Source organism: Saimiri boliviensis, chromosome 6 (assembly GCF_048565385.1).
Source record: "Saimiri boliviensis isolate mSaiBol1 chromosome 6, mSaiBol1.pri, whole genome shotgun sequence".
Taxonomy (NCBI): Eukaryota; Metazoa; Chordata; class Mammalia; order Primates; family Cebidae; genus Saimiri; species Saimiri boliviensis.
The window spans coordinates 70,613,848-70,630,877 of NC_133454.1; the positions used below are offsets into that span (position 1 = coordinate 70,613,848).

The 17,030-nt window shown below is 44.2% G+C and overlaps 1 protein-coding gene across 6 annotated transcripts in view; it reads right to left on the reverse strand.

The window, feature by feature from the left end:
- NEU3 (neuraminidase 3) overlaps positions 1-17,030 on the reverse strand; it is a 65,445-nt gene that overhangs the window by 35,540 nt on the left and 12,875 nt on the right. For 3 of the 6 annotated variants that reach the window (XM_039471324.2, XM_039471323.2, XM_074400923.1), the window contains one exon: positions 42-15,586. In XM_039471324.2, the coding sequence (XP_039327258.1) occupies positions 14,507-15,586 (1,080 nt within the window). In that variant the 3' untranslated portion in view covers positions 42-14,506. Of the gene's footprint in view, positions 1-41; positions 15,587-15,610; positions 16,687-17,030 lie in introns of those variants that run through there. The other 3 variants (XM_074400925.1, XM_074400924.1, XM_074400926.1) reach the window with 3 other exon arrangements.

The window sequence follows — 17,030 nt, forward strand, 5'->3', positions numbered from 1 at the left end:
GTTTTCATGCTACTGATAAAGACATATCTGAGACTGGGCAATTTACAAAAGAAAGAGGTTTAATCGACTTACAGTTCCATGTGGCTGGGGAAGCCTCACAATCATGGTGGAAGGCAAGGAGGAGCAAGTCACATCTTACATGGATAGCAGCAGGCAAAGAGAGAGCTTGTGAAGGGAAGCTCTGCCTTATAAAGCCATCAGACCTCGTGAGACTTATTCACTATCATGAGAACAGCATGGGAAAGACCTGCCCCTACAATTAAATTATCTCCCACCAGGTCCCTCCCACAACTTGTAAAAATTTAAGATGAGATTTTGGTGGGAACACAGCCAAACCATATCATTCCACCCCTGGCCCCTCCCAAATCTCATGTCCTCACATTTCAAAACCAATCATGCCTTCCCAACAGTCCCCCAAAGTCTTAAATTATTAACACAGTCCAAAGTCTCATCTGAGACAAGGCAAGTCCCTTCCACCTATGAGCCTGTAAAATCAAAAGCAGGTTAGTTACTTCCTAGATACAGTGGTGGTACAGGCATTGGGTAAATACTGCCATTCTAAATGGGAGAAATTGGCCAAAACAAAAAGGTTACAGGTTCCATGCAAGTCCAAAATCCAGCATGGCAGTCAAATCTTAAAGCTCCAAAATAATCTCCTTTGACTCCGTGTCTCACATCCAGGTCACACTGATGCAAGAGTTGGGTTCCCACCATCTTGGGCAGTTCTGTCCCTGTGGCTTTGCAGGGTACAGCGTCCCTCCTGGTTGCTTTCACAAGCTGACATTGAGTGTCTACAGCTTTTCCAGATGTACAGTGCAAGCTGTCAGTGGATCTACAATTCTGGGGTCTGGAGGACAGTGGCCATCTTCTCACAGCTCCACTATGTAGTGCCCCAGTAGGGAATCTGTGTGGGGCTCCAACCCCACATTTCCCTTCCTCACTGCCCTAGCAGAGGGTCTCCATGAGAGCCCCACCCCTGCAGCAAACTTCTGCCTGGATATCCAGGTGTTTTTATACAGCCTCTGAAATCTAGGCAGAGGTTCTCAAATTCCAATTCTTGACTTCTGTGCACTGGCAGGCTCAACAACACATGGGGCAGGGACTATATAACATGCACACTGTGCACACATTATGGATTAATATGATTACTGTAGGAAAAAATAATAATCAGGGCAGCGCTCATGTTTTGAACACTGTGGAAGCTGCCAACGCTTGATGTTAGCACCTCTGAAGTCATGGCCCAATCTCTGCATTGGCCCCTTTCAGCCACAGCTGGAGCAGGTGGGACATAGGACACCAAGTCCCTAGGCTGCACACAGCCTGGGGACCCTGGGCCTGGTCCATGAAACCATTTTTTCCTTCTAGGCCTCTGGGCCTGTGATGGGAGGGGCTGCCATGGAAACCTCTGACATGCCCTGGAGACATTTTCCCCATTGTCTTGGGAATTAACACCCAGCACCTCATTACTTATGCAAATTTCTAGAACCAGCTTGAATTTCTCCTCAGAAAATGGGATTTTCTTTTTTACTGAACTGTCAGGCTGCAAGTTTTCCCAACTTTTATGCTTCACTTTCCTTATAAAATTGAAAACCTTTAACAGTACCCAAGTCACTTCTTGAATGCTTTCCTGCTTAGAAATTTCTTCTGCCAGATATCCTAATCATCTCCCTCAAGTTCAAAGTTCTTCAGATCTCTAGGACAGGGGCAAAATGCCACCAGTCTCTTTGCTAAAACATAAAACAAGAGTCACCTTTACTCTAGTTCCCAACAATTTCCTCATTTCCATCTGAGACCACCTTAGCTTGGATTTCATTGTCCATATCATTATCAGCATTTTTGTCAAAGTCATTCAACAAGCCTCTAGGGAGTTCCAAACTTTTCCGTATTTTCCTCTCTTCTTCTGAGCCCTTCAAATTGCTCCAACCTCTGCCTGTTACCAAGTTCAAAAATCGCTTCCACATTTTGGGATATCTTTTCAGCAACAGCCCACTCTACTGGTACCAATTTACTGTATTAGTCAGCATTCTCTAGAGGGACAGAACTAATAGAATAGATAGATATACAAAGGGGAATTTATTAAGTATTAATTCACATGATTGCAAGTTCTCACAATAGGCTGTCTGCAAGCTGGGGAGCAAAGAAAGCCAGTCTGAGTCCCAAAACTGAAGAACTTGGGAGTCTGATGTTTGAGGACAGGAAGCATCCAGCATGGGAGAAAACTGTAGGCTGGGAGGCTAGGCCAGTCTAGTCTTTCACATCTTTCTGCCCGCTTTATAGTCTAGCTGTGCTGGCAGCTGATTAGATGATCCCCACCCAAATTAAGGGTGGGTCTGCCCTTCCCAGACCACTGATTCAAATGTTAATATCCTTTGGCAATATTCTCACAGACATACCCAGGATCAATACTTTGCATCCTTCAATCCAACCAAGTTGACTCAGTATTAACCATCACAACTGGGAAGAAGGCAGGGAGGAGAACAAGCTCACCTTATCTCCAACCCAAGCCCATTACATAGATGCATTCTAGATCCTCTCAGTAACCTAAGAGGTGAGAGTTGTTATGCCCACTTTACTGAGGAAGAAAAGTAGGCTCAGAATTTAGTGAATTGCCCAAGTTCTCACTCAGCTAGTTTTAAAAGGCAGGGGGTGGGTGGAGAAAGAAAAGGAAGGCGGGAGGGAGGGGAGGGCTTTTAAAAAGTGCTAAAACTTGAGTTAGGACAAAGACTTGTCACTTCTGCTCCAAGCTTCCTCTTTATTGCAAGCATAACCTTAATATTTTCCTCTCTTCACTAAGGTTCTATTTAATAAATGACATTCTTCTAAATGTCATTTAAGTGTTTTCCTTCCTACCTCCCAGTCTTGCCACAGAAAATAGATTTTACTAATTCCTACCCCAACACCAGAGGCCCCATTGCCCAGTAAAGATGTCTCTTTTGAGAGTGGTCCAGCATGCTCTAGGCAGGGCAGGCATGTCCCAAAAGCATCCCCCCATAACCCTGAATGAGAACTCAGCCTGGCTCACAGGCCCAGATCAACCTCTCTCAGACAGTGCAAGGAGAGCCAGCCTTTCGCCAAGCATCCCCAAAAAAGTCAGGCATGGACTTCTCAGCCCAGTGTACTCAGGCAGCCATGGTTAGCCCCACCTCAGATACCCGCAACTAGGATTTCCCAAGGGCTACCCTGTGCTAATTAAAAAAGATGCACCTTGGCTGGGCGTGGTGGCTCAAGCCTGTAATCCCAGCACTTTGGGAGGCCGAGGCGGGTGGATCACGAGGTCGAGAGATCGAGACCATCCTGGTCAACACGGTGAAACCCCGTCTCTACTAAAAATACAAAAAATTAGCTGGGCATGGTGGCAAGTGCCTGTAATCCCAGCTACTCAGGAGGCTGAGGCAGGAGAATTGCCTGAACCCGGGAGGTGGAGGTTGCGGTGAGCTGAGATCGCGCCATTGCACTCCAGCCTGAGTAACAAGAGCGAAACTCCGTCTCAAAAAAAAAAAAAAAAAGATGCACCTTCTGACAGTTGCAGCCTTATGATTTCAAGGGTTGGGAGCTCCACTCTTGGCTGGATTTCAGGCCTCATTTGCCTCTTGGCTAGATACTTCTGTATGGGGCACCAACAATAGCAGCCCCGCTCAAACACATCCACCTATCTGAGCCCGTGAATCTGGAACCCATTTGTCCCTAGCTGGTGGGATCAGCCTCAACTCCTTAGCAAGTATAGTGTGTCTGCATCCCCATCAAGCTCAGGGAAGTCTGACAAGGATCTGCCCCAACTCCGGGCTTAGGAAAAGTCCTGTGCCCTCCCATTTGGAACACTTGAAGCACTGGGATACTCACTGGCCTTGTAAGCAAACATGGAAGACTACCCTCCCAAGAGCTGTAAGGAAATTGCAGTGGCAGCCCTTATATAAACCAGGCTAAGAGGCTCGGAGTTGAAGTCATCAGCCCCCTCCAAGTGAGCATCTTCACATGAGGGGTGGAGATTCTTGAATCTTGCCTCAAGATTCATCTTTCCTGTTAGGTCTTCCCTCACTGATTTCTACTGTTACCACCATGCTGGCCTTTGGGAGCCTCACTCACCACTTTCAGGGCTCTAGGTTGGAGGTGCCCACTCAACTACTCCTTACAGCCATTAACACAGTGGATGCCAGCCTAGAGTGTTTAGACTAGGCTTTAGGAAAGGTTTCTGAGTATCAACAAAGAACATGTTATGAACCTGGATGACTGGAGTGGCAAAGTAGATCTTCCTCAGCTCCAGTGTGGGATTCTCTTAATGGCACCTTCCTAAATCCAGGGCTCACTTTAACTAGGGCTGCTGAGGATCAAGTGAGTCAAGAAAGGCAAGAGTGTCCTAACCTGCCCAGGAGCTACCTTTGAGTTTCCAATTTTGGAGGATCTCTGCTCTCCAGGTGATTAAAAATAGAATGGCCATTAATTCATTCAACAAATACTTGAGCCCCGCTATGCTAGGGGATAGTGCTATGCTAGGAGATGGAATAATATGGTAAACAAATAAACTTGGCACCCTCTCCTCAAAGCTCATACCTGCCCATTGGACTTGGCCTTAACCCAAAATGCATAGCCTATAACCATAACTCAACTTCAAAACAGAAACCCGAGCTTCCAAACCAGGCACATAGAGTAGCAGGAAAGGCACTGCAGCTTCTTGACGATTTTCCAAGGCCTTGACCCCAAAGAAACCTGAATCTGGGGTCATTTAGGGGAGGGAGCTAAGGAGAGAGGTATCAAGGAACACCTGATTTTGGCCACAATGTGGCCACCAAAGGCAAAAGATGAGAGTCCAGATCAGACATAGGGTCAGGTTATTGTCTGGATGATGGGTACAACATAGCCCAATAAATGTCACCCTTGAATCTCGTATTTGACCCACAAACCCATGGAGTTTAGCAATCTCTAGTTTGGCAAATGTCTAGACATAGCTCCTACTCTGTGCTCTGACCCTTGTTCTCCCTTTTGCAAGCATAAAAAGCCCCTTTCACACAGCTTGAGTCCTTGGCAGCCCAAGTAACTCGAAGTCTCTGTGTCCATAGTCTACTCAGTCCTTGGCTGAGCCCAGAGTCTTACAAATCTGCTGTATGGGTGGTGAAGGATCCTGTGCCCACTTGTCCAGGTCTGTGCCCATGCTATGATGTTACCTTTATTGGAAAGAATATCAGTAGGAATCCCAGGTAATGACTATGTCATTTTGAAAGCTAAATTTCTGACCCAGGAAGGATACAGCTAACTGGCAGCTAGGGGCACAAGTTGGACACCTGTTTGGGAAGTGAAGCTTGATTCCACAGAACAGTAGTAGTAAAAGTCTCTATTCCTCCTACCTCATGGGGCTGGCAAGAATGTGAGTAGGAGGCAGGTAAGGCAACAGATGGAGAAGTAAGTACCATAACATAATTCTACTTGAAGAGTGGTCTGTGCACCTGCAGCATCAGTATTACTTGGGAACTTGTCAGAAATGCAAATTTTTAGGTCCCATTCCAGATTTACTGAATTCAATTATTGTGGAAGGGGAGGCTTGAGGGTCAGTGGGGCCAGGATCTTTTTTTATAAAATCCTCTTCAGGTGATTCATATGCACACATAAATTTAAAGGTACTGCTAAAACATCTTAGTTCAGGCTACTATAACAAAACCTCTTTAGACTAGGCAATTTTTTTTTTTTTTTAGACAAAGTTTCACTCTTATTGCCCAGGTTGGAGTGCAATGGTATAATCTTGGTTCACTGCAGCCTCTGCCTCCCTGGTTTTAAGAGATTCTCTTGTGTCATCCTCCTGAGTAGCTGGGATTACAGGTGGAAGCCACAATTCCCAGCTACTTTTTGTATTTTTAGTAGAGGTGGGGTTTCACCATGTTGGCCAGGCTGGTCTCGAAGCCTCCCAAAGTGCTGGGATTACAGGCATGAACCACCACACTTGGCCAGACAAGGCAACAGACACTTACTGCTCAACAGTTCTGGAGGCTGGTAAGTATAAGATCAAGCTACCAGGAGATTTAGTGTCTGGTAAGGGCTTACTTTCTGCCTCACAGACGGCACCTTGTTGCTGCATTCTCATATGAATGAAGGGGAAAGGGGCTAGCAAGCCCCCTCAGGTCTTTTATAAGGTCACCAATTCCATTGATGAGGACTCTGCCCTCATGACCTCATCACCTCCCAAAGACCCTACCTCTTAAGACCATCATCTTGGGTATTAGGATTCAACACATGGATTTGTGGAGGACACATACATTCAGACCATCACATATACATTGTGCACACATTCTGGGCTAATATGATTACTGTAGGAAAAAATAATAATCAGGGCAGTTCTCATGTTTCTCATGTTTTCAATATCTTCAATATGCCAAAGGTTTAAACTTCTATCTAAAAAACTTTTATTGTTTTTAGATAAAAGTTTAGACCTTCTTAGATAAAAGGTATTTTTATTATTCTTGTTTTTTTGTTGTTGTTGTTTATTTATTTATTTATTTTTGAGGCAGGGTCTCACTCTGTTGCCCAGGCTGGAGTACAATGGCATGATCATGGCTCACTGCAGCCTCAACCTCCTGGGTTCAGTTGGTCCTCCCACCTCAGCCTCTCAAGCAGCTGGGACTACTGGTACATGCCCCTACACTCGGCTAATTTTTTTTTTTTTTTTTTTTTTTGTAGAGACAGGGTCTCACCATGTTGCCCAGGCCGGTCTTGAACTTCTCATCCACCTTCGCCTCCCAAAGTGTTGGGATTACAGGCGTGAGCCACCATGTTCAGCCTATTATTGTTTTTACAGATGAAAAACCTATAAAGAGATTTTCCCAAGTGACTTAACCTTTCCAAGGCTCTGTTTCCTGATTTGCAGGTTGGGGACAATGCCTTGCTCCTTTGATTGTTGTGAGGATTAGCGATAATGTGTGACGGACCATCCACACTGCAATGGTGGACTGAGACCTAGCCACGGGGTACAACTTCAGAGACTGGCCCATAGTGGGGAAATGCAGAGACAGGGTTACTGGCTGTAGTCCCAAACACAATGTATCTCCAACTTGTGACTCAGAGATCTGCCTGGTGCCTGCTGGCCCCTGGTCTTCTCACTTGGCACTAAGTCAGCTTCTGCTATCAAGTTCTGTTTACCTCTTAAGAGGATCCAGGTTCTCATTTCTGATTCTATTCCTAGTTGATGACAACAGAAACTATGTTTAGGATGACTCTGAGTCTTAGAAGCCATCTGATCTGAAGGTTGAGGGCACTGAAAAACAATCCCCAGCTAGGTCTGGGCTTCCAAGGAGAGAAACAAATGCACTTCTCTTAGATAAAATAGAACAGGAAGACTTTTGGTTTGAGAAGTAACTCAAGTGCACTGTAAGACACACTTTTACAGCTGCCTCATCAGCTGCCTCTTACCAGCTGCTGAATGCCTACCATGTTCCAAGGACTTAAGAGGCACTATCTCTGCCTCATATCAACCTGCAGGGTAAGCATTGCCCCCACCCCAGTTCTGCCTCTTCTTTGCTGTATGACAAAAACAGGGGTTTCTGTCACACTCACTGGTTGTGTGACATTGGAACATATTGTGTAACCTTGCTGAATCTCAACTGTCCTAGCTCTAAAACAGGCTTGCTGAATTAAGTGAGAGAATGTATCTATAATCCAAAGTACACAGTAGGCACTTTACAAATGTTATTCCCCTTGCACTCTTCTTCCTATACTGTAATATGCCTGGCCTTATGGAGGGCACAGAGGACAGAGACCACTCAGACCAAGTCCCTTCCCAACTACTTGGGGCTGAGATTTCCCTCTTCCACACCCAGGCTGGGTTGTTCCTCATAGCAGGGGAGCAGAAGGTCTGGGGCACAGTCAGAAGGTCGGTGAAAATCACTGGGCCCTTCTGCAGGTTGCTCAGGGTGTGACTGAGGCAAGGCATGATGGCTGCCCACCTTGGAGTGCTCTCCTCAGTGGGCCCTGCTTTCTTCCCCTCTTCTGCATCACTCTCATTATCAGCATCCAACTGTCAAACCTTGCCGGGGCTGAAGGATAATGGAGATCAAAGGGAAGATAATGGCAATTTATCTTCTTCGTCTTGACACAACACTTCACTCTTTGCTAAACCCTTTTGAGGATTCACTAGCATATCAGATCCACACCACCCTCTGGTGAGGGGGTGGGCAAGGGTTATGCTCATGATAGAGCCGAATCAACTGGTTCCTAAGGGGGCCAGTGGCCTGCACAAAGTCATCCATCAGGTTACTGACAAGCTCTAGGACAAGGCCTTGAACTCCTGGCTTCTCCTAGTCCAGTCCTCTCTCTGGTCTAGCCCAGTGTTTCTCCTGGTAATGCACTGTTAAGTAATACTGTTTACCAAACTTTAGTAGACTGTATTTTAAATAATTTATTGGACAATCTTCATATGACATCATCAACAGGTTAACAAAGCTATTAAAGCACATAGTGATTGGAACCTGCAAACATGCCATTAGAACTTAGCAAAGTTGATGAACCTGTGATTGTGATGCCTACCACTTAAGATGGGTATGCTGCCTGTTGCATGGCTCTTGCTTCAATTCCAAGAGCAAACTCACTTTGGGAGGTCCTGTGCTATCACAATGCTCATTATTACTTTTGATCAACTTTATACCCTTGTTCCAGAGCTTAAAGAATTCATCAGTCCAGACAGATCAATCATGGGAAAAGAAGGTGGAAATGCTCCATGGTTCATGGCTGACTGGAACAAAATGAGCAACTTCCATACAAGCACAAAGTCGTTAAAGCTGCCTTCTCTCTGATATATTACATTGTGTGCCAGCTGAGTGGCAATCCAATGCAACAAATCACCAAAAGGTTTAATGCTCTACTATCTGCCATCAGATCTGGAGGTGTCTCTGTCAGTTGATCTGTGCTTGACTTTAAAGAGGCTGCATCACGATTAGCATGCAAAGGCCTTGACATCAAAATCACATACTTTCTTTTTAAACTTGATGCTGACCCAAGCCTAGGGATGACCCCGTGTGCCTTTAAAAGCCAATTTAAACTCATTGCCACATTTTCTGAAATTACACCATATGTGACAATGCATAGGTTCACTGAGGAAGGTTTCAACCAGGCAGCTTTGTTGCCTGGCGTAGGTCAAGTCAAAAGATGCCTGATTGAGGAACATGGTGAGGAATTATTTCCTTCCCTCGAAGCATTTAGGCTACGAGAATGTGAGGAACTACCACCTGCTAAGTTCCCAAACCTCTGCAAAGCTGTAGATGTATGCAAACAGAAACTGGACATGTCATTAAGGGACTATCAATCAACCAAGGAATCTGTCCAAACTGCCAGATGATGATATTGATAAAGCAGTTTCAAAGCCACCCCTCAAGAAGGCACTAATAAGCAAAGAGGATGAAGATGGATTACAAGCTGCACACGCTGTAACCAGAGAGGAGATCAAGGTAGCTGTAATGTCCAAGCCAGGCAATGAGCAAGTGGGGATTTTATCAAGGCTTCTTGAGGTGATAGAGGCAAGAGAGTGCATGCAAACTTAGAAAGAAAAAAAAAAAGATTGATTCCTCATGGTTTGTATTTCAGTTCCAGGTAGTGACTGACAGGTTGAGGTACCAATTAATCAAATTTTCTGTGAGGATGGGTACTTAAATTCTTTTGGTTGCAAGCCATATATATATATACATATATATATTTCAAACTACCTTAAGAAATAAAGGCTGGTACGTCACAACAGCAAAGGACCCTATTGGCTATCATTAGGACTCTCGCCGCCTCTCAACTCTTATCAGTTTCTTCCTGGCTCCATTCTTTCAGGTTTCTACTGATAGAGGCATTCTCCACAGCCAAGGATGTTTTTCTGTGATTCAGCTTTCCAAAAGTGCTGGGATTGCAGGTATGAACCACCATGCTCAGCCTGAAAGCTTTCCAAAAGTGAATTTAAGAGAGCAGACTGATCTACTGACAGAGCTTAAGGAGTTATGCTGAAACATTTGGCCAAATTCAGTAGCGCCTTAAACATCTCAATGGAACAAAGTCAAATAAAAATCAGTAGTTAAGTTAAAGCTATCATTCCACTTGATTTGGTTATTAATAAATATCTGTGGCCTCTTCAGCTACAAATTGAGAATAATCTCAAGGTGTTTTGAAAAAAGGATAAGATACGCAGTGGCAAGCACCAGCTCTGGTGTCAGTGGTGACTCTGTGCCTCTGGCTCCTCCTCTTAAAAGCTAGTGTATGACACTGTGCTCCGTAACCAGGCATGGAAACCCCTGCTCTGCTTCCCTTAATAGGTAATTATGTTCAAATAACAATGTGTGAAAGTGCAAAGGATTATCATTAGTAAAGTTTTCTGAAAGTAAAAGTTCTTATGAAAACCAAGAAACTGCCTCAAATTCATTTTTTAAAAGAAGTTGGGCACAAACTAGGTATTAGTATAATAATCATCATACAGTTTAAGAAAAAAAATAGTCACCAGAATTAAGTTCTTTATTTCTCTTTCTTGTTTCAAAGAACAATGGTAGTTTTTATGGTATAGGGTATTTCTGGCATTCGGCATCACAAAGCTAAGACACTGTCAGAACACACTGAGATTCAGCATCTCCTATGGAGGCCTGGAAAAGTATTAATTATAGAAAATCCAACTGGGGACAGAGGGAAAATGCCAGTGAAATGAGAACCCCAAATCAAGGCTTGGCTTGATTAGGCTGCTCACTCTTCTCCAATAGGCCATACATTTTCCCCACTGCACGTTTTGGGCTGTGATCTTTGGGAAAGCCAGGGACAACCAAGCTCAAGCCAGAGAAAGGCCCATTCCCAGGAAGTAGTGTTAACTGACTTGGAAGCAAGTCAGAACAGAGAATACACAGTGAGGGTAAGTGTTCAGCAGGTTTCAAATGCCACATAATCTACAAAGGGATGCAACATTCTCCTCCCTGCAGTGGAACTCCCCCTGGCCTTCTCAATTAGCTTCAAAGGCCAAGGACCGTTGGCTCATTCATTCATTCAGCATATCTTTACTGCTGGCTGTTCTGTTTCAGGCCCTATTCTGGGTGCAAAGGACAAAGAGAGGAATCAGATATAGTCCTTACCTCCAGGGAATTCAGAATGTGATAGAAAAAATGATATATTTTTAGGTAAGCCATTGTGATTCCAGGTAAAAAGGACACAGTGAGGAGTCAGTCAAGGAGTTCACAGCCAAGCAGAGGCCTAGAGGGCACAACATAGACAATAACACATGGCAGCCTATGGTAAGCACCAAAGGGAGGCCCTGACTGGATTCTGGCACCACAGAGACGGATGCATGGCCTACTAGAGAGGCAGATTATGACCTCCTGGAGAAGAATGAGAAGCCCAATCTGGAGAAAGTGAGATATCAATTCCTACTGTCCTGGGGAGGAGGCCGTGTAGCCTCAGGTTGACCTTCGTGGGTCCTCTGGGCTACCCAACAGGCAGAGTGAAAAGCCTCTTATCCATGGCTGAAGCTGCTTCATGTCCTGTGGATATCTGAGGGGAGACTGGTGACCAGGGGAAACAAGTCCAAATTAAGTACCCAGACAACGGCCTGAGGTGAACAGTAAGAACATGAACACAGCCACTAGGCTGTGTCGGCAGAAGGCCCCTACCCACGCTTCCTGCACTCTCAGTGTTAGGCCACGTGTGCTGGATAGATCCATTCTATAAGTCCAAGAGACAGGATGGGAGTTCCTGAGGGCCAAGGACCACAGCCTATGTAGGTAGTCCTCTCTACATGCCTATAGATTATAGGCCTCCCATCCGCTTTCCTCTCTTCTTCAAAGCTGTTACCACCTGCCCTATCTTTCCCACTCTACCAATCTGAGGGTGGCTGAAATGGGTTAGGGTACCAGTATTATGGAATAGGTCCCAGGACCCTGAAGGCCTTGGGTAATTGGCACAGAGTTGGAGTGTCTATAGCTGTCTTTGTTGGTCATCTGGAATGTGGACAAATTAAGCCAGCTAAAAGTTGCAGTGTTGAATGAGAACCTTTTCCACAAGCTAAGTGCTGGCCTGTGCAGGTCTCTCTTCCTTCCCACAGGTTTCAGGGAACAGCTCCAGCCTGTTATTTCTTCTTCACAGCAGCTACCACTTACACCATCTCTCTAGCCTAGGCCTCATGTCTGTGACACTTCCTCTCTCTTCCTAAGGTGTCAGGATTCTTCTGATCTGTTCTTTTTCTTCACAGCTGCCATCACCTACTCTGTTCCTCTCTCAGGTCCTTATTCTGACTTCCCCTGTTCCCAATCCCCTTTTCTTACTATTCTTGAAATAGCCCAGAGGCCTGCCCCAGTTAAAGAGTTTTGATGCTAGTCATTAAAGGGAAAAAACATGAGGCGGGGGAAGAAGTTAAGCGAAGGGCAATTTAGAAATAGAATTCTTATGAGTACTGGTATTAGACATCTCTGGGTCACACTGCACAGGATGAAGGTCCCTGCCTTGACTCCCTTCTTGAGTAGTCCTAAAGAAGTCGATATTCTCATTCTTTTCATTCTTTAGCCCTGATCCTAGGACTTGGCCATCCTCCCTATTCCTATCCACTTGCAGTATAGTGTTCAGGAAAGCTTTGCTGAATAAGAAGTTTCTACCACTCAGGAGGAGGCTACCCTTTTAATCCTCTCCCTTTCCCCAATTCCTCCACTTGGCAACTTTAAAGAGGTTTTCCCTGACAATGGGCCTCATATAAGGAAGTAGAGGAAAGTATCTGTGCATTATTTCACCCAACAGCTGGAAGGGCCTACATGTCAGGCTAAATGTAAATATCCTTTAATAGGCAATGGGGAACCAAAAATGATTCTGAGCCAAGGAATGGCAGTAGAAAGTACCTTGTATTAGGCACTCAATAAATATTTAGATAAATGTATACATGAGTGAATACATAATTGTGTACTGGGAAGATGACTTTGGCAAATGTAGGAGAGGCGAAGGGAATTTTTAAGTCACTCTAAGCCATGACTTAAGCAAACAGCTAAAGTAGGTAAAGTTAATCTCTACTTTTATCCTGTAGGACTTTCTCTACCCAACTAGTGCAACTATAACTCCTAGCCTCCTAGGCTATTATTTCATGGCTAAGACTTGTTCTCCATGGTCACTATACAACACCAAATATATTTAGTTGATACCAGTTTAAGCATTAGCCTCCTAAAATAGGGACAAAAAATAAATCTCTCACAACAGAATTTCTGTCACAATAACGGGCTATGGGGAAACAATCTAAGATAGGCACAACCAGTGTGGCATCTGAGAGACTCAGCATGGACTAAGTTCAGCACGAAACCCATTAGACAAAAAGCCATCCCTACTTCACAAGTAGTGATTTCCATGAGTCTACACAAACAGGCCTAATTCTGAGGTTTGGGGGTCCAGGGATCTTCCTAATGGTGAAGATCTTCTCACAGGTAAAGGAGTAGCTGGGGCCAGGACAATATCCTGAGAAAAACAAACTTAAGGGAAATCCAGAAGCCTGAACAAGCCTTGGACAGACGATTCCAGGTGCACTGAAGACACAACTAAGAAAATTACATCAGCAGCTACCATCACCCCAAGGTATAACCCAACATCTACAAACCCTTCCAACAGCTACATTTATTTTCTTGAAATTTCTCCCTCTTCTAGCCCCCTAAACTGGTAAACTCCTTGAGGGCAGAGACTGTGGGAAATTCTGTCCATTGTTTTGAAGTTCTAATCCATGTCCTTTCCCATCAGGAACCATCCTAATAAGGGAGGCCCTGACTGAATTCTGAACTTCAGCCCATCCTTCATCAAGGTAATACCACCAGAAGCAATACACACTATTATCCAGTACTACTGGCATTGAACTTCTAATTGTTCTCCTTAGAAAATGATACTTTCTGGATGAGGAAGAGAAGGTAAGCAGAACTACAAAGCTGTAGTTTTTCATGAGGTAGGAGATTTCATGATTCTTCTGTTTTGCTCAATTCCTCTAGGATAGAAAACCTACAGAGCTCTGAGCATGATTAGAAGAGTGTGGATATTTTTCTTATTAAAAATGGAACAAATCATACGGATCTGATCTTCCTTCCTGCCATGACACCTGCTTGTAACCTTATACTTGAATGAGGGGTGAGTCATGTGAAAAGGTAAGTCCTCTGATTTCCATTTTGGCATCAGAGTCCTTAATGCAGCCAGGACTTACTGATCATGAAGCATGCAGGCATTCTGCTTCTCCTAGGGTTGGGAAGATGAGAAATCTTAGAACCAAAATTCTCATTTTACGGATGGGAACCTGAGGCCCAGAGAATTCAGGTGACACGTCCAAGGTGCAAAAGCAAGCCAGTGGCAGAGCCAGGACCACATTCTTGTCTTCCAACTCCTCGTTCAGTGCTCTTTCCACTGCAGTAGCTAAGGCAAAATTTTCATTTTGCTCTTTGGAGGGGGAGAAGATAAAAAAGGTAGGGAACAGAATATTAAGTTTTTTGATTCTCTGTAGACTTCAGTAGCTTTTGTTAACCTGGCTGTAACTACCATTTCTATCTATGGAAATTGAGTCCTAAGCCAATTAATTGCTCTTGAATTGGCTCAGGTTCCTACCAGGGCTGGTGCAGTCCCCCTGCAGGTGGCTCAGGATCTCCCGGTGTGTAAATAGGCGGAAGGCAATCTGCTCACACTCTCGCTTGGTCCCACATTCAAATAAACACCCAAACAAGCCCTCCTCCTCCAGAGCAGCCAGATCAGAGTAGCCACAGGGCCCACAGTGCAAGATCCAGGGACGAGACCAGCAGGCAGCCTCCAAGGGGGTCTGGTTGACGTAAATACCTAGGTCAATCCTCCGTTTCCTATTTGTTGGATGTGAGTACAAGAGCCATGATTCTGACGGTTTTCCAGCTTCCTCCTCCAGCCTCAGTGAACTGCTTGGAAAGCTCTGCTGAATGGTGGATACATCTTTGCTACTAGAGTCCTGGCACCTCTGCAGGATCTCCAGGGGCCGGAAACTTACCACACTGCCTTGGCAACCATGTGGGGGCTCACAGAGCTGTCGACTCAGGGCCAGTCTCTGAAAGCCTTCACCATGGTCAGTGCTGAGAGCCTCTGCCCGGCACCTGTTTGGTGTCCGAGCACTGCAATATAGCACAGGGTGGCCAGCCCTCCCAGTCACCTCTGCCACTTCGCATTCTACTGTAACCATGGGCCTAATGAGTCTACCGTGGTGCCATGTGACCCCTAGGTCATCACTGTAGATCATAAGAGAATGAGGCCTGGTTTTACATGGTAACCGGAAACAAAAGAACCAGGAAGGGATGTAGTAGGTATATGCAGGAACGACCAGTCTCCCTGATTGCAGCTGGATGCCATGACCCGGGCCCACAGCAAATGTAGCCCAGTGCTTCAGCTCTGGGCCAATGACCTCTTCAGTCAAGTCCCTCACCTCACTCCATGAACATCCAGCATCCTGACTGCAGATGAAGCAAAGACGGGCAGCATTCCTGCCTGACACAATCTGTTGACGCTCCGTGACATGGCCTCGCACACAGATGAAGAACAGGAAAACACAACCACTCTTCCGCTCCCATACAGGACAGGGGTTCATGGTCCGATGCCCAGGTAGTGTGGCTTCCATCAGTGGCTTCAAGGGACCCCACTATACAAGGAAAAGAGAGAGAGAGAATAAGAGTGAGATACTAATAGGAAAACGTGAAGCCCATTAAAAGTACTAGTATTTTTCATAAATAAGAAATAAATGATACTGAAATCTACAAAATCATGAAGGCCTGACTACTCACTAAATTCTCAAATATTATAGGATGACTTAAAAAGCTGGAAAGAGACAATGCTAAATATTGTACAAGCTGTGTCCTTTGGAATGCTCTTCCTCACTTCATCTAGATTTCCAAATCATCCTCCATACCCAACTCAAAATTCACTTCCTTTATAAAGCCTTCCATGAAACTCACTCTCCTCTTGTAATACATTTACTGTATAACATTGTAACTTTTTGTTACTGTCTTCCTTTCCCAGACTATGAGCGTTTTTGAGAGTTTACACTATTAGTTACTAATATTGACTCTCCAGCACCTGGTACATAATAGGAGCTAAATATTTTTACAAGAAAGAAAGATAAAAAAATAAAGGAAAGGAAAGAAAGAAAAAAGTAAAGGAAGAAAAGCAAGGCAGACAAATAGGGAAATTGTGGGAAAATAAAGAGAAATTTAGGAAAAATTGTTTTTTTCCTTCCTGTACTACACTGGGAAGGCAATTTATAACTTGTTGAAAGCTCAAGCATAGAGTCAGAGACATCTAGTTCAAACCATCCTTTCATCATTTATTTTGACTGTGGGCAACTTACTTAATCTTACTTTACCTCAATTTCTTCATCAGTTAAATAGAAAATTTAATAACAGCCTCACAGAGGAGTTGTTATAAGGATACAATGAGATAATGCCTAATCAGACATATTGCAAATAAAGAAAGGTCTAATCTGCCTAATATATTTTCAAAACAATACTAGAAACTGGTAAGAAAATTTCCAGGAATCCAACAGAAATGGGCAAAGGGCAAGATCAGACAACTCACAGAAAGAGGAAAAAAAAAGGTCCAACTTCACTTATAAAAGAGAAATACAGATTAAAACTAAACTAACAATGGCCAGGCACAGTGGCTCATGCGGTAATCCCAGCACTTTAGGATAACTTGAGCCCAGGAGTTCAAGACCAGTCTGGGCAACATGGCAAAACCCCATCTCTAAAAATAAAAAAAATAAAATAACTAAATTGACATAGCATTTTACATCTATCAAATTATCAAAATCATAAAGCTTCACAATACTATGTTAGCAAATGTGAAGAAACTGGCACTTTCATATATGGATTGAAGTGCAAATGGTTCAACCTGTATGTAGGACATATATCAAAATTATAAATACATTTTATCTTTTCCCATCATGTCCAATTTTGGGAATTCATCCTAAGATATATCTCTGCTCATCAAATTAAGTATATATAAGATTATTCAAATGCAACAGTGCTTGAAGTCACAGAACACTACAAACAACCCAAATATTCGTCAACAGAGGATGGGCGAAATGA